This window comes from Ursus americanus, chromosome 12 (assembly GCF_024610735.1).
Source record: "Ursus americanus isolate L20-20 chromosome 12, mUrsAme1.1.p, whole genome shotgun sequence".
NCBI classification, from domain to species: Eukaryota; Metazoa; Chordata; class Mammalia; order Carnivora; family Ursidae; genus Ursus; species Ursus americanus.
Window position 1 is genome coordinate 67,190,310 of NC_142138.1, and position 21,110 is coordinate 67,211,419.

Genomic DNA, 21,110 nt, shown 5'->3' on the forward strand with positions numbered 1-21,110 from the left:
GAATTTATTTCCGATCAGTTGAATGATGGGTAGGTTGATCAAATTATGATGGGTTACTGACTTTTAATAGGGTCACTGTTCTTAAGAGTAAAATCTTGTCAACATAAGATGTGATCATTCTTATGATCTGGTTCGGAATTTCCTTTTGCTTCTTGATGCTACACTGAATTGAGAAGAAATGGTATCTAATTATAATTTTGCAAAGGAAGAACTCTGTACAATTCCACCCATTCTTTTACCTCATAGGGTAGTTTGTTTTTGTGTTTTTCCTGAGAAATAATACATAGCAGTATATTGAATCCTAGAGTTGGCAAGTTTTCAAAAGTGGGGTTCTTTTGTTGTGGAGGTAGGAGTGATACTAATGAATGTCCTTGTTAGGGCATGTGCATGAAGAGTGGTTCTGAAATACAGCGTTGGTGGCCCCTCTTATCCTTGGAACTCTGTCTTGTTTTGGTTTTTGACAAGCATGTGGCCATTAGCTGGTCTTTGGCATAAATGTGTTTTATGTACATAGCTGGTATGTGGGTGCTTATCTGCATGAGAATATTCTGTTAATGAGGTTCGCAGGTTTGGGTGGACATCAGGTTTTTTTACTGCATTTCAACAGATGTAGTGAGTGGAAGGATGCTGGACTGGTAGATAAAAGGCTTGTGTTCTGGTACAGGTTTGGCCATCTTGAATGACTTTGGGCAAGTTCCTTATTTCTTTGAGTTGCAGTTTCCTCTTCTGTAAATGGTGCTAATACCAATTTGCATGCCTTAAAGGGTTGTTGTGGGGATCAAATGAAATCATTTGTATGAAAATGTTTTGTAAACTATGAGGGTATTTTTATTGTAGCATTGCCTTTGGTCAGACTTCTCAGGGGTGAGAAAGCAAGAGTTTTGGGAGCTAAGGTTCTGATTTGTTTGGCCAGTGTTCACATTGGTCTTAGAATACTTGTAGGTTTGGGTGGGGGAACATAGCTGGAAATCAGCTAGAAATCCCTGCCCACTAGAAGCTGAGATGTTAATCCTAAGCATGTGTTGCCTCCATCTTTAGGTACAGCAGGTGTTTGTTACTCTCATTTTACTGGAAGGACACCGACCAGCCAACTAACCTCGGATGTGACCGGCTACTTTCTGAATCCACATCATTAGAATTACTCCTTAAGGTTAAGATATTGTATTGTAGGAAGGTTGCTGATTTGGGGGTATTTTCAGTGGAGTTGGAAGAGCACATACAGAAGCCCACTGTGTGCAAATTTATAAACTTGTTCTATTTAACTCAAAAATCCAGATCACATGAGGAGGAGGATACTTGATTCACTTGACATTTTTAATATAAAACTTAAAGTATTTGAGACTTTCCATGGTAACTTCTATTTAGGCTTATAGCCAAAGTGATTACAATGCCTTGGTTTTCGTATTTTCGATGAGGTAATGTGTGCTTTGGTGGGGAGGAGGAGAAATGTTATTTAATCACCAGCACTACGCTAATAACCACATTAGCTAAATCCTTTGTCCCTTTACTTGAACTCAGGGTTACTTGCTTTAATACTGGTTTTCCAAAGGACTTAATCCTGTTAATGTGAAGAGGTGAGGGTGGGAAGGACATTCGCACTGGGCTTGGAGTGGTGTAACTGGCAAAACTCCCTTTCTAAATCCCTCTTGTTCTATATGAATATCACTCCCATGTCCCTAAAGTGGAATGAATTTTTACTGAGGAGAGTATTTTAAGAGTGATAAACAAAAGAGATGAAAATATCTCCTCTGCCAGGTCTTTGTGACCTTAGAAAGCTAGAGTAAACTATCATTTTGCAGATTTTATTTTTGTCTTCTTTTGTGGGAAATTAGGGACTTGTTTAGAGAGATAGAAAACTGGCCAGATCTTTCAACAGTTTGGCTTTAAAAACATTTTCCAAACATTTACCATATGCCTAGCATTACATAGCTGGGTTGAACCTAGGTAGGACAGACGTGGTTGTAGGTATTGCTGAGTCCAAAATCTGTCTTTTGCTGGACCCCCTTGGGCTGCCAGGCAGGAGGAGTGGCAGCAAGGGAGATGAAATGGGTGGTAGGTTAGGGCATCTGCTTTTTTTCTTTCTTTTTTTTTAATTCCTCTAGGAATTTATGACTCCTTTATGGTAGTTGGGGAAGACCAGGCTCCAGAAAGCCAATACCCCTTATAGGATTTACCCCCCCCCATTTTATTTTAATATATTGAGGTTTAGATTATTTTTGTAGCTCTTTCTGAGAACTCTGGACTGAAGCTGAAACAAGAGAAGTCTCTTGGCCTCTCTAGAATGAAGAAAACTTTCGTTGAAGGCAACATAAATCTTGGGTTTGCCAAATCAGGTGCTGCTGCAAATGGAGAAACGTAGATTTCCTTTCTGTTTTAAAAAACACGAACATGGAATGCTCAAGTTCTGATGTGGTCCTGTATTAAAGGAAGCAAAATTTTCTGTCTTTGCTGCTTTTCTTTGCTCATCCAGCAAGAACTGGATGAGCAAGAAAGGCTGTGCCCATTTGCAAATCAGGTTGTGGCTGTCAGTGTGTGGGGCTGTTTTTGTTAAAATGACTGTTACAATTCCATAGAAATCTAGGTAGGCTTAGAGATAAATTCTTACCTACATTCACAGTAAAGAAAGAATATGAGTAGTCGAAAGGTTTGTGAGTCAGGAGAGGAATTTTAAAGAGGCTTGATTAAACATTGAAATTATCAGCTCTTCATCAAATATCTTTAAGTGTATGTTATTACTACCTTTTTCTGTTGACCCTGGGACCCAAGTTCTGTTGGTGTGAATTGGCATTGATGTGTGTTTGAAGAGATAATTGAGAAGAAGGGAGCAATTGAAAACAAAACTAAATAAAAATTAAAGTTTGGAGCTATAGTACGTGTTTTCTTCCCTCAGTAGTTAATAAAATTTTGATATTTTCCTAGTGTTTACCTTCTTCTATTCCAGGGTTGTTGTCCCAGACATGTTCTCTGGAAATGGAAACAATATGCATTTACCATCTCCAGATTGAGACATTTTACTCACAATACTTGTTTCTGTGCTTATCTGGAATATTCTGGGTACGAGCCCAGGGTTTAGGGCCTTTTGAGCGCTTGAGTTGAAACAATTGTCAGTGGAACACAGTAAAAACTAAATAAATTAATTAAAAAATGCCAAACAGTTCTCAGTGATGTGAGTTTTGTATTGAATATTGCCCACAGGTGAATAGGGTTTGGTTTTGGCTGAAGGTGTAGAACCTCTGTCACCCACATAATATAGAAATAACCCAAGTGTTAGGACCTTAGTTTTTGCAAGCCCTGGCTTCAGAACAGTTAGCTAGAATGGAATGGTGCTTTATGCTGGACTCAGATTTTTTGTCATACAATGACACTTTATGGTTTTCTGGTGACCTCATTCTTGGGATTAGCCTTAATTGCTACAATGAAAGTTTTTAAAAAAGGCCGTGGGGAAGGATACTCATGAGGAAATCTGGGGCTGTTCTCTGGATTTTTCCCCATTTGGTTTTGGGAAGTCTCCTTGATTTTATTTTTTTATTTATGATTTTTTAAAAATTTGATTTTATTTAAATTCAAGTAATTAACATAGAGTGTATTGTTAATTTCAGAGGTGGAGTTCAGTGATTCATCAGTTGCGCATAACACCCAGGGGCTCATTACATTATGTGCCCTCCTTAATTCCTTGATTTTATATAATGTAACAATCTTAGGTTTTTCCATTTTTATTTTTAACATAATTTTGTCCCTTATTCTTTCTTTTTGGAGTCTACCTCCAAAATAATAATAATAGAAATTGTCTACTCCATTTTAAATGTCTACTCCATTTTAAAAGTTTCCTGAACAATTTAAGCTAAAAGAACACTTTGTTTATTTTGGGTGGGTAGCAAGAAGATTATATATATTTATAAAATTCTTTTCCAGCAAGGGTACTTAAAAGCATGTATTTAAAATTAAGAGCTTTTAAAAAAATGAAGCTGTACTTAACAAAATTGTCTTTAAAAAGCTTTAAAAAGGGAGCGTTTACTAAAAGCACAGGAAATTGGGGACAGGCTGAATTTGTTTCTGATAACAGAACAGATAGATCATAGAGGAGATGATAGAAGGTAGAGGACAATAGGATATCACCTCAGATTGGCCTTTTTTGACCACTATATATAGAGAAATGAACTTCTTCATAGAGAATAATTTAACTTCTAGATTCGGTATAGCTTCTTCCCTTTTCATAGAGGATAATTTAACTTCTAAATCCAATATAGCTTCTTCCGTCTTGGGTTTTATTACACCGAGATCTTGAACCTTTTGGATATAAAAATCCTGTAATTGTTTTGGCCAGTGTCATTTTACAAAGTGTTAGATACTTAATAGAAAAGAAATACATCGGGGCTACTTTGGATCAGATCGGCGCTTAGCTTTCTATGGATGTGTATCAGTGCATCTACTCATGGGGAAAATGGTACTATATAATGAAAACATGATTTTAGCTTACCATTCACTTGAAATTTTTCTTACTGTGTTTTCTGCATTTGCCGTTTAGATGTAAATTATTTTGGTTTCTGTTCATCCCATTTAAATCAATTCTTAACCACAATAGACATGGCTTAAGATTCATGGGGAAGAGTAGGGGAGTATGTATTATCTTTATGCAAATTTTAAGGCAGGAATTTCCAAATATGTTTCAGTTTTATGAAGATTAGAAAAGTATAGTTCCACTTTCTCAACTTCTCATCCTTGTTAAAGGCCAGGAAATTTGCACCATTTTTTCCTTCTTATTTTACTTTTCTACTGCTTATACAAAATGAAATCAGAATTATTAGACACAGTCACATTTGGGTATCACTATGCTTATTAAAATTGAAGCCTTAGAAAATTCTGAACACATAAAGTGGTTGTTGACTTTGTCAAAAGGTTTTGTGTTAAAGATAGTTCAGTGAATATCTTATGAGTATTGACTATACCTGCTATGGTCCAGGCACTGTGCTAGGTCCTGGGTATACAAAGATGAGCCAATTATGATCACGGTCTTTAGAGAATTTACACAGAGGTAGGGGAGAGAGACAGGTGAGCCAGCACTTTATTAAATCTGCCTAGGAAGTAATGGGAGTACAGAGGAGGAACATCTAAATCAGATTGGAGGGTGTCTGAGGGCTTCTTAAGGAAGGTAATGTTTTTTTCTATGATTTGCAATGTAGGTGGGAGTAAGCGAGATGGATAAGAAAGGGAGGGGAAGTATTTTCCAAATGAAAGAATGTATGTATGTGTAGAGGTGATTATTAACAAATTTACCACATCTGATTTATAAATATGTTTTTATATTTTTCCATTTTATTTAACTCAAATTAAAAATTTTCTGCATTCTTTAAGAAGACAGAAAAATGAAGGAAATAACACAGTGTATAGTATATGTCAGTAGAGCACAGCAAATATTGATGAATTTTGCTCTTTGCAATAAATAAATCCAGTAGTATAAAATAGGACCAAATCGTAACTTTTTAAATTAAAGATTATTCTAGACTCATCAACTCAGTAGGACAAATATCTTTATAAAACAAAAATTCTAATAATGAATTCTAATAATGTCGAAAACACCCTTATGTTATTTATAACTTCAGTTTTTGTTGGTTATATTTTCTTTAGTCAAGATATACCTGTTGTTGAAAAGTAGTAATATTTTGCTATGAACTCTGTAGCCTATGCCTTAATCTCTATGGGTCTGATATCAGCATCTCTTAAGTGGGAAACACATTTTCTATTAGATGATATCTGTAAAGGACAGAGAAATCCTTGTAACACTGTCAGGAAAATAAAATTGGTATCTCCCTTGTTGCATTCATTTGCCTTTTAATCAAGAGGAATTTCAAGGAGGAAGACAGATGTTTCTCTACTTTGTTTTTATTTAAATATACCACTTGGGATTTGAAGCTTCTGCACTTCTGTTTGTTTGTTTGTTTTCATGGCTTGATCCCCAAAAATGGAGTAAAAAAATTAGTGGAAGTTTGTTGTTTGAAATCACAGGGTGCTATGAGAATTATTGCAAATCCCTGATGTCTCTCTGCCTGCCCTCAACTCTCTTACTTTTGGTAATAATGCAAGCAGTCATTTTAGAAAACCTTGCTTTGTTGTTTTTACTGAGCCCCTTCCAAACACCATGTGCCTGAAGCAACAGCAGCCAGCTGTAGCCAAGTTCCTAGGGCATAAACTCAGACTTCTTCTCTCTCAAATGCTGCTACTTGAGATTTGCATAAACGTTGAAGAGAAAATTAAAAGGGCCCTGTATGCTGTCTTTTCACATATTTTAGGAACCCCACCCATTTAAGATATTAAAACGTCTTTTGAGTGAGCGGTGGATATGAACACAGATATCACACTGCAGACTGACAGAGCAGGATATGGAAAAAAAAATCATGTGAGATAGACAACAGACAGAGGCTTATTTGAAGAGGCTGTAAAGCAACAAGTAATGCCAATTTACACGGATTACATGTTAATGTAACAAGTGAAACACATTGAAGGCTGCTCAGATTACAGCCAGCTGGGGTGCAGACTTAATTACTCGTGTTAGAGATTCCTAAAACAAAGGCAGGCTTTTAAACCAGTGATATATAACTGTCATGATACTGAAAAGCCCTAGAAAACCTAGGCAAATGCCTGGATGAAATTTTAAGGATGATTCCAATCTATCAGGATACTTTGGGCCAGTCCCTAAATGGGCTTATTCCTGAGGTGCTAGAACTGGTTAAAATCAATGACAGCTTATTCTGTTGTTTGCAGTATTTATAGACAAATGAGGCCAATAAACTTGAGTAAATACTAGGACCTTGTCTGTACTGAGTTACACAGTGCTAAGCACAAGGGTTTGGGTTGTATTTCTTTTTGCCTTTTTCTTTTCTTTTTTTTTTTTTTTTACAGATTTTATTTATTTATTTGACAGAGAGACAGCGCGAGAGGGAACACAAGCAGGGGGCGTGGGAGAGGAAAAAGCAGGCTCCCAGCAGAGGAGCCCGATGCGGGGCTCGATCCCAGGACCTTGGGATCACGCCCTGAACCGAAGTCAGACGCTTAACGATTGAGTCACCCAGGCGCCCCTGGGTTGTCTTTCTTAGAGGTTCTTTCTGGGGTGGTCCTGAAATTGACATTTAGAGGGTCTGCTAAAGTTATTTAATAAAAGCAATTTTTATTTTGTTTATATTTATCTTAGAGTCATTTGGGTAAATCATATTCTCTTTGCCCCTGTCCCTAACTTCCCTCCATTATGCTGTATGGACTGTAAGGATAGGAATTGTTTTACTTCTGTTTGATTTCCATTCTATGCCTAGTAGAGGGCCATGCTCACAATAAGTTCTTCAACAAATATAGAACTGTATTAAAATTGAAAGGCATTTTTGCTCATATATAGTGTTTATTTTACCTTTACTGTGTCACTTCTTATTCCTACAGTGCTACACCTTTTTTTTAAAAAGCGGTGACCTCTGATTTTTTTTTTTTTTTGTAGTTGTAGTAGTAGTTCAGTATTTCTTTCATTAGACTGTTAGTGATGGCAGCTGGGAAGAATTTATTCCACTTATTGATATTACATCTTAAATCCCCAGGGCTCTTCTATTTTTCCAGATTTCTCAGTTTGTTTAAACTGGGGTGTGATTGATTTAACAAGTTTATCATGCATTCATTTAACAAGTTTATCATGATAGCATTTATCATGCATTCATTCAACTTACCAAGAATTTAAGTACCTACTATGTGAGCTAGGCTTTTTTGAGCTCTTACTGTGTATCAGGCATTCGAGGTTGTTTAAGTGTATTAATTCAGTTAGTTCTTACAGGGCTCTGAGAGATGATTTTACAGGTGAAGAAACTAAAAGAGAAAGAGATACAGATATAGATAGTAAATGGAGAAGCTAGAATCCAAACTCAGATCCTGATTTTAGCATCTGTGCATGAAATTATATTGCCTCAAATATACAGAAAAGAAGAAATGTTTTCTATCCTCTAGGAACTTAAACATGGAAAAATAGAGAAGACAGCATAGAATTAAGTGCTAAACTGTGAGTGAGTTATGAATGTCTTAAGAGTCAGGGGTTCTGAGGGTGAGGAGGGAGGTGGGCTGGGCCTCAGTCGAATGAATAGAGTGTCCATAGTGGAGGGAAAGTGGCAGCCAAGGAAGCTGAGATGTGGGTAGACATGGAGCTAAGTGCAGTGATGATCCATGCCAGCAAGAGACTGCATTTTATTATGGTGGGAGGATCCCGGGAGTGTAAGGTGGGCTGTAATCTTGAAGGTGAGCCTGAGGGTTTAGACTGGAAAAAGAAATGGCTTGTCCCTGGAAAAAGTGCCGTCTGTGCCATTATGTGAAGGTACTGTATAGACCTCTCAGCTGGTTCTTCTGAAGCCGAACTGAGAGTAAGTTCTGAGAATTAAGAACTGAAAGCCAATGCAGATTAGAGAGTGCTGTACCAACACTTTGCAAGTGGGGCTTCTGGGAGGTTGGATGAGATTAGAATAAAATCCTTACCACTTTGGGGGAGCTGAGAAAATAGATGTCTTCAACTTAGTTTAAAAAGGGCTGACTTGAATAAGCTTATATAAAAAGGAAAAAAAGCCCCTTTACTCACTGGAACATTTTACAAATGTGACCATTTTCCTTCCTTCCTTCCTTCCTTCCTTCCTTCCTTCCTTCCTTCCTTCCTTCTTCTTTCTTTTCTTTTTCTTTTCTTTTCTTCTTTCTTTCTTTCTTTCTTTCTTTCCCAAAGATTCATTTATTTCAGTGAGAGAGAGAGCGAGCGCAGTGGGGAGGAGCAATGGTAGAGGGAGAGAGAATCTCAAGCCGACTGCATGCTGAGTTTGGAGGCTGATGTGGGGCTTGATCCCAAGACCCTGAGATCAGACCTGAGCTGAAACCAAGAGTCAGACGCTGAACTGACTGCACCACCCAGGCGACCCTACAATTGTGACTGTTTTCAAACACAAATCTGATTGTGTCATTTTCCTTGCTTAAAGCTGAGCAGTACTTACCCTTGCACTTAGACCAGAAGCCGGGGTCCAACCCCTGCCTTCCTCCTATTACTTTCCCTCCTTGCTTAATAGTCTCCAAGCACGTGAACTTGGAATACCAGTCTCATTCCCATCTTAAGGCCTCTGCACTTGCTCTTTCTTCAGTTTGGGATTGCTCTTTCCCACATCTTCATGATTCTTCTTCATTTAAATCTTAGCTCAAAGGTACCTTCTGAGAGAGGCCTTTCCTACTCATCCTATCTAAAGGAGGTCTCTATATGTCCAGCCGTTGTGATTACTCTGTCTCCCATATCTGGGTTCTGTTTCCAACAGAATCTATCACTTAGCACTGTCTAAAATGACATTATTTATTTATTCATGTATTATCTATCTTTCCCTAATAAAAGGTTCATGGGGACAGGAACTTTATTCTGTTAAGTATGGAATCCCTGACATTAGGGTCTGCACCTCATGGAGTAGATGCTTTGTAAATATGTTCATTTTTTTTTTAATTATATGTTAGTCACCATACAGTACATCCCTGGTTTTTGATGTAAGGTTCAGTGATTCATTAGTTGCGTATAACACCCAGTGCACCATGCAATACGTGCCCTCCTTACTACCCATCACCAGCCTATCCCATTCCCCCACCCCCCTCCCCTCTGAAGCCCTCAGTTTGTTTCTCAGAGTCCATAGTCTCTCATGCTTCATTCCCCCTTCTGTATGTTCTGAATATTAGAAGCCCATTCCCTAAAATGTTGCACAGAAAATGTGTGAAAATTAAAATTGGTCTCTAAATTTTGTGTCACATTGCCAAGTTGATGGAGTGATGAAACTGGAATCTCCTGCTTCTCTTGACTTTTGCCCTTTTTTGGGGGGAGGGAGGCATGCACACGGAGACACACACACACAGTATATGAGATTGATTCCAGTCAACAGTGTTTATTGAGTGATCACTGTGGCTTAAGATGAAAACTCCTTTTGTGAGTGACTCATTTCTCTGAGTCTACTAAAACATCAGTTAAGCATCTGTTCTCTAAATGGGATATGATTGAGCATTTCGTTTTTTACTCTACAAATAGAAAGGTGCTTTCAATTTCACTGTTAAATTTAAATGTTTTACATTGGAAAAAGAGCACATTGAATTTTAAAATGAGATCTTTTCTGGTTTCACTGTAATTTTTTGAGTTATCAAAGTTTTAATTTCTCTTTGAATGGCAAAGAATTACAGTATTCCTTTAGAAATACCCCTGAGCAAAGTCACAAGTCTCAAATTTTACTTTATTTTTCTTTTGTCTATTCAGGCAGTATATTGCTGTCTAGATTACACAAGACCTCTAGTGGATTCTGTAGTCCTAGGGGATTCCTTAACATGCGCACTCATGCTTTAGTTGTTCTCAAAGTATGGTTCCTCAGACTTGTAGCATCAGCATCACCTGGGAACATGTTAGGAATGCAAGTGCCCAGGCCCCCTCTAGACCTCCTCAATCAGAAACTCTGGCGGTGGTGTCTGGGAAGCCCTCCAGTTGATTCTGATGCACACTTTGAGCACCATGGCTTAGTAAATGTTAAAGGGTCAAGGTAGCATGATCCTACAGATTAGCCAAATGGCATTAATTATTAGCTCTGTAAGCCCACCTCCTTTTTGGTCACTGAATTTGATTGGTTCACTGAGGCTAGGCTGTAAGTTATTTGCTTGATGGGTTGCCACATAATTGACTTTGGGTTGTTTGTATTTCTCTGAACCTGTCACTGTAATGATTTGCCAGGACACTTAGTAGAAACAGACTGTAATTTTTTTGCACCCATGGCTTTCTGAGTCATGGGTAGCTAGGCTCTTCATGTCTTTCTGCGTAGATTTCTCCAGGTACCAGGCATGCCTTTCACATGCTTTTAATGAGGGAGGTGTCACTGTTGGATCATAGGAGACCTTCAAGAACATTTAGTTCTCCCCAGTTTAGTTTACTGGTAGGGAAATTGAGCCCCCATGAGGTTGTGCTTTACTTACAGTAGTACAGCTAGTTAGTGGTAGAGGTAAGATTTCAGGTTTCTGGACTCCACTGAGCCAGGATTCCTGCAGGGGGAGGACAGAGCTGCAGCTTAACTTGCTCTGTGCTTACAGGACATTCCTTTTCTACTGACAGGTTTTCTTTTTTATTTAAAGGAAAAGAAAGCAAATAGAAAAAAGTCAGGAAGTTCTCATTGAAACTAATAAAAGTGTCTAAAGAGAATGAAAAAAGCAGTTTGAGAACTTTGGTATGGAGGAAATAACCTGACATTAACTGTTTTAATTATAGTTGTTGCATTGGCCTTATCATAAGGTGTGGGAAGAGGGAGCATTTGAGCCCTACAGGGAAGAGGGATATGGACAACAAGATGATCCTCTTCCTGAATCTGCCTGTTCGGGCTGCAGCTTAGTGACTGTGTGATCCCAGCAGCTGTCAGAGATGGCACTGGACTCAGCAAGAGACCTGGGTCTCAGGCCTAACACTGCCACAGCTAGTGGTGTGATGTTCCATGAGGAGGTCACCTAACCTCCTTGGCCTGCACTTTCTAGTAAATGGGTATAACAATGCCTATCCTGCCCATCTGAGAAGAAAAATGTCAGATAGTGGGAAACAGTGTATCACTGTAGTTAGGAGCACAGACTCTCTTGCAGGTTCCAGACTCCCTAAGGTTCAAATTCTGGCTCTTTAACCCACTGGTGTGGTAGTAGCAGGTCACTTAGCCTTTTTTGTGGAACACAGATAATGAAATTAACTGCTTCACAGCATTGTAGGGAACATTGTATTAGTTAGTCTGTGTAAAATGCATAAAATAGTATCTGGGATTTAGTAAGCGCAATGTGTTAGCTGCAGTGGTTATTACTATTTTAAAAATACTATTTTAAGAGATGAGATTTCTTTAAACATGTTCTCAAATGATTCCATTGCTTGGTAATGGGTACTGGGCAAATAGCGGGTTCTTATGCAGTACTTTTTTTTTTTTAAGGAAAGCACTTCATTTTTTTTTTTAAGATTTTTATTTGAGAGAGAGAGCATGCGCACGCACACACACACACACACACACACACACACACACACAAACACACACAAGAGAGACACAAGCAGTAGGAGAGGGAGAAGCAGGCTTTCCACTGAGCAGGGAGCCCGATGCGGGACTCGATCCCAGGACTCTGGGATCATGACCTGAGCCGAAGACAGAGGCTTAACCAACTGAGCCACCCAGGTGCCCATCTTATGCAGTAATTGTTAATGGAGGAATTGTTCTAGCGTCCAGCTTAGCCTGGGCTCCCCTGTGAAGCAGCTGATTTTGATGCCCTAGAATGTCAGGCCTAGAGCCTGTGATATTGAGCAGTTTATTCATAGAATGGTATGGCTAGAGAAAAGTCACAGGTGGAGACTTCTCAATTTTGCTTTCAGGTATTTGTATATGAACCGTCCTAGCAGATGGACATCTTAATAATCTTATAGAAAAAGTTCATTAACTTCATTTTTAGCTTTTGTTGTTTGACTAGGTTTCTTTCTGGCTTGCCTTTCCAGTTGTTGTAAGGATTCTTGGTAAGGATTTTGGTAATGAAAATTCTAATTCTAAAAGCTAAATAATCAAGTTATCCAGCAAGTGAGTGGTAGACTTTAGGAGTCTTTCTCCTCTTGTGGCTGAAATCCATGAAAATTTCTACTATTGCTGTTTATCTCTGAGTAGTCTGTTTTTGGAAGGGATTATGGTATGAGGTGCCTTTTCACTGCCTTGTAAAAGGACTGGAGTTTCAGAATTTGAGAATTGTTGTTCTATCTGCATATATAAAATTAGCTTTTTATTTTCTTTACTTTCACCCTCCCCCCCCCCCCTACAATCTGTATTCATGGTCTACTCCCCCATCTTTGTGTGAATCCCTTAAGGCTAGAGGTTATGCTGTATTGATTTCTTATGTATTCCATTTCTCCTTTTCCTCTGGATCCTAATATTGTGCCAGGCATATACTAGGCTCTCAATTACAGTTTGTTCAATGAATATCGTTGATGTTTCTGATTAGTTATTAAAGTGGCCTGTTCTGAAACCTCACTTGAAGGCTTAAGTAATTCATTTGTATCATGGTGACCTCGTATTTACCCAGGCCTTCCTAAATATTCACTGATGAATCCTTATATTATTTATCTGAAGTATTCAAATTTCAAGATGCTTATGGCATGTCATGTTTAAGAGCTTTAGTTTTCTTGTTGCAGCAAATGTTGAGAAATCGTTCTTTTTGATGGCTGAGTGATATGCAACATGGACAGGACTGGAGGAGATAATGCTAAGTGAAATAAGTAAAGCAGAGAAAGAAAATTATCATATGGTTTCACTCATCTATGGAATATAAGAAGTAGGAAGATCGGTAGGAGAAGAAAGGGAAGAAGAAAGGGGGGGTAGGCAGAAGGGGGAATGAAACATGAGAGACTATGGACTCTGGGAAACAAACTGAGGGCTTCAGGGTGGTGGGGGAATGGGATAGGCTGGTGATGGGTAGTAAGGAGGGCACGCATTGCATGGTGCACTGGGTGTTACACGCAAGTAATGAATCATGGAACTTTACACCAAAAACTATGGATGTACTGTATGGTGACTAACATAATAACAAATTATTATTTTTAAAAAAAGAGCTTTAGTTTTCTTGAGTATCGTTAGAAGATAGGGATGCAATTGCTGGGAAGCTAGAGGCACAGAGAATTAAGAGCATCATTCAAGATTGTAAAGTAGTTATGGAAGGAAGAGACTCCTAGGATGAGCTTCCATGCTTCTATGACCCCAGAAGCCAAAGGACAAATACAAAACAAAACAAACAAACCAAAAAACCTGATGAAAGCTCTAAAGGGAAACCCAGATCAGGTTGGATATGGGAACGGATGTTGACCTGAATTGGGTAACATTTCTTTGCTGTCTGATTAGTGACTTATTTCTAATGTGCATTTGTTTTTATTTTTAGCATTGCAGTGTCGGGATGGCTATGAGCCCTGTGTAAATGAAGGAGTGTGTGTTACCTACCACAATGGCACAGGATACTGCAAGTAAGCTTTTCTCTGTTTGTTTGTTTTTTTCCTTTTTATACATTTTATTTTTCCTCAGTGCAACCCTGGACAAGATTTGGTTCTACTAATTCTATTTTCAGTACTTCTGTGAAATGTTACTGGATCTTTAACTTTTCTGCTGTAGTCTTTGTGGGGGATAAGGATGGAAGGATGTAGATGTCAGATAAATGGTTAACAAGAACTTCTTATTATCTTATCACTATCTTTTTCATTATGAAAAAGACTTTTCAGTGAGTGGCTAGTTAATGTATGTTGAGTACATTCTTAGAATCACTCCTCAGCATGTTAGTTACGATCTTGTTTTTAAGTCAAACCACAATAGATACTAACTTTAGTTCTGCCTAGCATAAGTGAATATTACAACATGAAACTATGTTTCTAGTTTAAAAAAGTCTAGTTCCTAAAAGAGACCGTGAGAAAGATGCAGATGCACCTGTAGGAATGGGATGGGGAGCAGGCACTGTGGAAATGTCATTATATGGGTTTACAAGACAAAGGGTATGGACAGGATTAGGGAGTATAGGCTGGTTCTTAAGAGCATTTTTTTCTTTTTCTCCAACACCTAGTTTAGCTATACTTTTTGTTTCTTTGAGGAGGCCTGTGAGATTATCTCATAAGTAGCTCCTCTTTGTGTCCTGTGGACCACATTTTTTTCCTTCTGGCTCTAGCTCAATGGAAAAAAATTTTTTTAAAGATTTTATTTATTTGTCAGAGTACACGTGCACAAGCAGAGGGAGAGGCAGGCAGAGGGAGAAGCTCAGAAGGGAGTCCCAAGTGGTACTCTGTCCCAAGGACGCTAGGAGCATGACCTGAGCCAAAGGCAGACACTTAACTGAGCCACCCAGGTGTCCCTCAATTGAAAAGTTTTGACAGAAATATGTATCCTTTGTACTTATATCATGGAAAATAAGATTGATCATATAACTTTTCTTTAACACTTGCATAGGGTATACTTGTTCTCTGCTTTGGTAGCAGTACTTGCTTAATAAGCATTTTAAATGAATATAAATATAAATATAAATAAATATAATAATGATATTGGTTCCAGTCAAGTCCATTCTGACACCAGGATCTAAGTGCCTTTTTTTTTTTAAAGATTTACTTATTTATTTATCGGAGAGAGAAAGAGAGCGTGCAAGCCTGCGCGCACAAGGAGGGAGAGCAGCAGGCAGAGGGAGAAGCAAGCTCCCCGCTGAGCAGGACCCTGAAATCATGACCTGAGTTGAAGGCAGACACTTAACCTACTGAGCCACCCTGGCGTCCCAGGATCTAAGTTCTTTAATGTCATAAGTGAGGATTCTTGCAAGTCAGGGAAGATGCTCTTGAGCAAAGTGACAGTATTTTAGGCTATGATGACAGTAGAGTTGTTTTTTAGTTAAAGATTTTTATTTATCTGAGAGAGAGAATGAGAGAGAAAGCACAAACAGGGGAAGAGGGGCAGAGGGAAATGGAGAGGCAGGCTCAGCAGGGAGCCCGAGGTGGGGTTTTGGGGACTCAGGGGATGCAGTGGACCCGGGGGACACAACATGGGGCTCGATTCCAGGACCCTGGGCTCATGACCTGAGCTGAAACAGCCGCTTAACCAGCTGAGCCACCCCGGCTCCCCAGATGACAGTAAAGTTTTACCATAGGTTGTTTGGATTGGAATAAAGATAATACTGGAAATGAAATGTTTTTTGTGACTGATAATGAGCCGCTCATGTAGTTTTTCTAACTGGAAAATAAAAAACAAAAACATGTGATGTAGTCTTCTCTCCGAATGGTAACACAGCTGGAGATAATAAAGGGGAGGAACTATTGAGTTAGAACTGGCTACCAAAATCTTCAGTCCCTTTTTGGCACCTGCTGTCATAGATCCTTGCTTTATTCTATCATTCAGCTCTCTGTGGTAGTTAACCCATTAAATTATGATCATTTGTGGATGTGTTTGTTTCTCCTACTGGATTTTGAGGTCCTTGTCTTATGTGTTTTTGTATAGTTAGTGCTTAATATAGTGCCTGGTATGTAGCTAGAGCTTAACAATGCGTTTCTTGAACCAAAAGGTGCTCGACAGATTTCATCATTCACATGCTTTTTTAATCTATGTCTTAAATAAGAAGGTACTGTCCTCTCCTCTGAGAATTTTATTTGCTTCACACAGCATCTAGGATGGTAGTACTATACCGAGAAGCACTTTAGTTCTATTTGGACATAATTCAACGTGGTGACTTACGTAGGGGGAATTTCAAGTAGGTTCTAATTGTTGGCCTACATATTTGTGGTCTGCTGTGGGAAGAGAGACTAGTCTCTGAGCACTTCCCAGGAGAGGACACCAAGGGTCACTTTTGGGAGAAAAGGGATTTGTGGGCCGTTAGTCTCAAACTCTCCAACCAAGGTGAGAGAGACAAAGTTGCCCCTGATTTCTAGAAGAAGCACTGCTAGGGAAGAGGGAATTCACTTTGTGGTTAACAAAAACGGAGCTGCCCCAAATCTGTCCATGGATGCTTATTAATTGTTGATGGGATAGGTTGCTTATGGATATAGTTCTGGGCAAGCCCCTCAGATGTCTTCCAACCCTTTGTGAGGGAAACAAGCCCTCTGAGAAAGGAAAATAAGGAAAAAAGTGGGCAAGACTGTCCTTTTGGGAGACCCATATGAACAACAAAACTTGTAAAAAGAGAGTATTTCGCTGTGTCGGTAAAAGCAATATTAGCATCTTTAGGAGTGGCAGTGTCAACATAAGTGGACACAGGAAAAGCAAGAAAAATATCAGGGAGGCCAACTCAGTCATCCCTACAATGCCACAGGATGTAAAGCAAAATTTTAAGCAAAAATAACACCTACTTAGCAGATCTTTAAGTATATCTTCACGAACTTTGCTTTTTTCCTTGTAGAGAAAAGGTAATTCAGCTTGTTCAGTAAATATTATTTTCCCAAAATGGTAAATGGATATTAGAACACTTAGAAGGTCTATAAAAATTACATCAGACATGCAGGGCATATGATTATCTTTTTGTTCATGAGATTGCTTAGTAGATTAAGAAAAGAAAGTTGAAGCCAAATTCTTTTTACAGGGGGTTGGGGGTGGGTATTAGTGGAAAATGTTTTAAAGTAGAAGGTATCTGACTATCTGCTTAAGGAGCATAATGCTACTGATTCAGCTAAAATATAATGGTTGTTTATAGAAATTATAGAAATCCTGGATAAGATCACATTGACAGATGAGGATAAGTACTTTTAAAGGTTAGTTTTGTACCCAGCTCAACTGTTTTTTCTCACTGTTAGGAGCCTAAATATTCTATCAGTCTATGATTAGACTGGGATGCCAGACAAGGAAAACCTGTGTAATCTTGCATAAAACTCAATTATTGTTCCTAAATAGTTGTTGTCAGATCTTAATAAAGCCCTCTCGCTACAGAGAGATAAGACATTTTATTCTCTCCCTTGGGAGAGAGGGAGGTGTAAATATATAATTAAGTTTGGCTGTCATTAATCACTTTCAAGTTGTTTGTCTCAGGCTTTCAAAAATAAAACATTCCAAATCCCAATGTGATTGAAAATCATGGGTAACTCAAGTTCACTAGAATGTTGGGGGAGGGTAAGGTTTTGATTTGTAAAATTCACAAGATGTGCGTTTTTTAAGAAAAAGATTTTTATTTATTTATTTATTTGACAGAGAGAGAGAGAGAGAGAGAGAGAGAGCTAGAGAGCGAGAGAGGGAACACAAGCAGGGGCAGTGGGAGAGGGAGAAGAAGGCTTCCCGCTGAGTAGGGAGCCTGATGTGGGGCTCGATCCCAGGATCATGACCTGAGCCGAGGGCAGACGCTTAACGACTGAGCCACCCAGGCGCCCCAAAGTGTGCATTTTTAAGGATATATTTATCGTAGTTATTTAAAGTTCTTATCTGTCAGTTCTTAACTTCTGGGTTGTCTTTGGGTATGTCGGTATCAACAGCTCTTTCTGTTGACTCTGGGTACAATTTCCCTTTACTTCTCATTTATGGTAGTTTTGTTATTTGCTGGACATTGTGAGTGATGCATTTTAGTGTTTACCTTCCACTCAAGAATGGTGAGTTTTGTTCTTACAGGCAGTTACATCACTGGAAGATCACCTTGATCCTATGAAGGCTTGGTTTTACGCTTTGCTCTGGCGGGTCTGTTTTGCCTTGAGTCTGACAGTATTGTGTCTTAGTCCTGGGATGTGGTCCTTACTCCCAAGTATGACCCCTCAAGGGGATCAATGGGAAGTGTGAGGTGCTTGTCAAGCCTGGTGTTTCCCAAACCCCTCTAATTTAGTAGGACCCGAATTCAAGCTTCTGACTTCCTAGAACCATGCTCAGCCTTTCAGCCAGCCTTCCAACTCTTGCTTTCCTTTGGGTTCCTAAATACTTTGTTCATGCACAGCCAGGAATCATTTAAGGATTTGTGTGGAGTCATATACGTATTTTAGGGCTACCTGCTCTGTGGTTCTGTCTTTTCCAGGATTTCTCCTCCTCCAGATTCTAGCTGCTTTGACAGTTCCAGATACCTTTGACTCTTCAGCCCAGTAAGACTTGCATTTTCTGCTTGCATTCTGTTCCTCATGTGCTGTATGGACTGAGGAATACCTTCAGGGAACGAGCTATAGAAATGTAGGTTTCATATAGTTTGGTTTTCTGTTTTTGAGGCTCATATCCCAGTTTCTGCCTGCTTTGTTTACTCTTTGGTACCTTTAATATATTGTCTGCAGTGTCTAATTATTGTCAGCAAGAGAGTTGATCTGATATAATTACTCTGCCATTATTTTTAATGATAAAAATTATCATTATAAAGGACTCTTTCAAAAAATTCTACATGCCACTTAGGAGGTAACTATAGCACAGTGTTTATTAAACACTGGAAAGTCACCAGGAGTTACTTAGGTACCTGTGAATGGGGGATTGCATTTGAGAGTCTCTGCTTTTTGCCAAAGTACCTAAGTAGGAACTACATTTTGAAGTAATCATTATCAAAGTAAATTATTTTTACTTGATATTATCAAAGTAAACAAAGTAAACCATTATAAATATAAAATGTTATAAAGTATAACTTTGTTTCACAATTTACCAAAAATTGGTCTACTAACTGTAAGAAACATTCAACATTAACAACCAACAACTTTCCTGGCCAGGATTAGGAGTAATGTTGGTGGTCCAGGCCTCCTAAAGCCATTCAAGAAAACTGTAGCCATTGCCTTCTTTGTCCTCTTGATATGTTTCTATATAATCAGAAGAGAACAGAGACACCTGGAATCTTCCAGAGCCTGGCTTAGAGTAGAGGATGCGCTATCAATATTTGTGTTGTAGTGGTGCTCTCCTAGAAAGGCATTTTTAAAAGTTAAGGCTGACTCAGTGTTTTCCCCTTTCACCTACCTTGTTAGTGCGTTCAGTGCTGTTCAGGGCAATATCAGATCAAAGAGATCCACTGGGAAAAATGTCAGCTGTTAAATCACTTTCTCTTTCTTTGCTGAAACTGGCTGTGCCAAGAAGATTCCTTCAAGTAGAGTGTCCTATTTCGCAGAAAGCATCATATATACAGTTCTTCTGGCAGATGCTAGCAGAAGCCTGGCCACTTTTCCGTAGTTCTTTTATCTTTACCGTAAAATGAAGAATATTGTCTTTTGCTCACTAAATACCTTTCACAGAGTAATGTTTCTTTTTTTTTTAAATAATGTGGTACTTAAGAAGCTGTTAATTCAGGAATTAACTTATTGTATGCTCTTTATGTATACCACATATAGCAGACAACTGAAGTCTGTGGTAGGAGTTGCAAGTAATTGATAGTGTTACCACATTATTTCACACTCTTTGAGAAGTCATAAAATAATTATCAATTCATTAACCTGGGCTTTTTAAAGAGGTTCACAGTAAGTCTTACTAGACTAATGCAAAGTGAATTGTGAAATGACTGTAATGTCAGAGCAGAAACTGTTAGTGACTGGTAGGGCTGGGACCAGGGTGAGGTGAGTGAAGCTTTCAGCTCAGGTGTAAAATTTTAGAGGGTGTCAGAAAACCCAGTTAGCAAGATAAATAATATTTTAAGAGTCTCATGCTCTGCTGCCTGAGCTAGCCAGGCAGTTATACTTTAATGCAGTAGTTCAGAATGTCAGAATTAATGCAAAAAAACTGTGATAAAAATACCCAAATTTTAAATAAAGAGATCAGTATTACTGACTTTTCCTTTTGCCTCAGGCTTTGGTATGGTTCATTGTGGTACTGGTGTGTGGATTAAGGTATCTGAAAGAGCCCTGTCTGGTGACATGGAGAGGGCATAGGTTTTTATGCCAGATAGACTGCAGTGTGAATCCTAATTCTTGTTAGCAATCAGACCTTTGGCAAGTTAAAGAATATTATGCTAGCCAGTGTTTATTGAGCACTTATTATATGCCAGGCTCTGTGCTTAATTAACCTTTTTATATGTGTCATTGTAGTCCTCATGTAAGTTACATGTCTTAATATCCCTGTTTTACTGATGAGTATATGTGGAAACTCAAGGAAGTTAAAAAATTTTCTGAAGATCACATAACTTTTATTTTTTTAATTTTTAAAAGTTTTTTTAAAAGTTAACGTATAATGTTATATTAGCTTCGGGTGTACAATATAGCGATTCAACACTTCCATATGTTACCCTGTACTCATCATGACAAGTACACGTCTTAATCCCCATCATCTATTGAACCAATCTCCTCCTCCCCTCTGGTAACCATCAATTCGTTCTCTATAATTAAGAGTCTGTTTCTTTAGGGGGCGCCTGGGTGGCGCAGTCCTTAAGCATCTGCCTTTGGCTCAGGGCGTGATCCCAGTGTTCTGGGATGGAGCCCCACATCAGGCTCCTCCCCTAGGAGCCTGCTTCTTCCTCTCCCACTCCCCCTGCCTGTGTTCCCTCTCTCGCTGGCTGTCTCTGTCAAATAAATAAATAAAATCTTTAAAAAAAAAAAAAAGTCTGTTTCTTTAAAAAAAAAGTTTATTTCTTGATTTCTCTCTCTCTCTCTTTCCTATGCTCATTTGTTGTTCCTTAAATTCCACATATGGGTGAAATCATATGGTATTTATCTTTCTCTGACTGACTTA

The 21,110-nt window shown here is 38.7% G+C and overlaps 1 protein-coding gene across 1 annotated transcript in view; it reads left to right on the forward strand.

Moving 5' to 3' along the window:
* Positions 1–21,110, forward strand: part of LOC123803675 (notch homolog 2 N-terminal-like protein A) — a gene marked incomplete at its 5' end in the record, with an annotated part of 142,237 nt that overhangs the window by 28,904 nt on the left and 92,223 nt on the right. Inside the window, 1 exon segment of the mRNA XM_087865733.1 lies at positions 13,942–14,023. Within this exon segment, the coding sequence (XP_087721859.1) occupies positions 13,942–14,023 (82 nt within the window).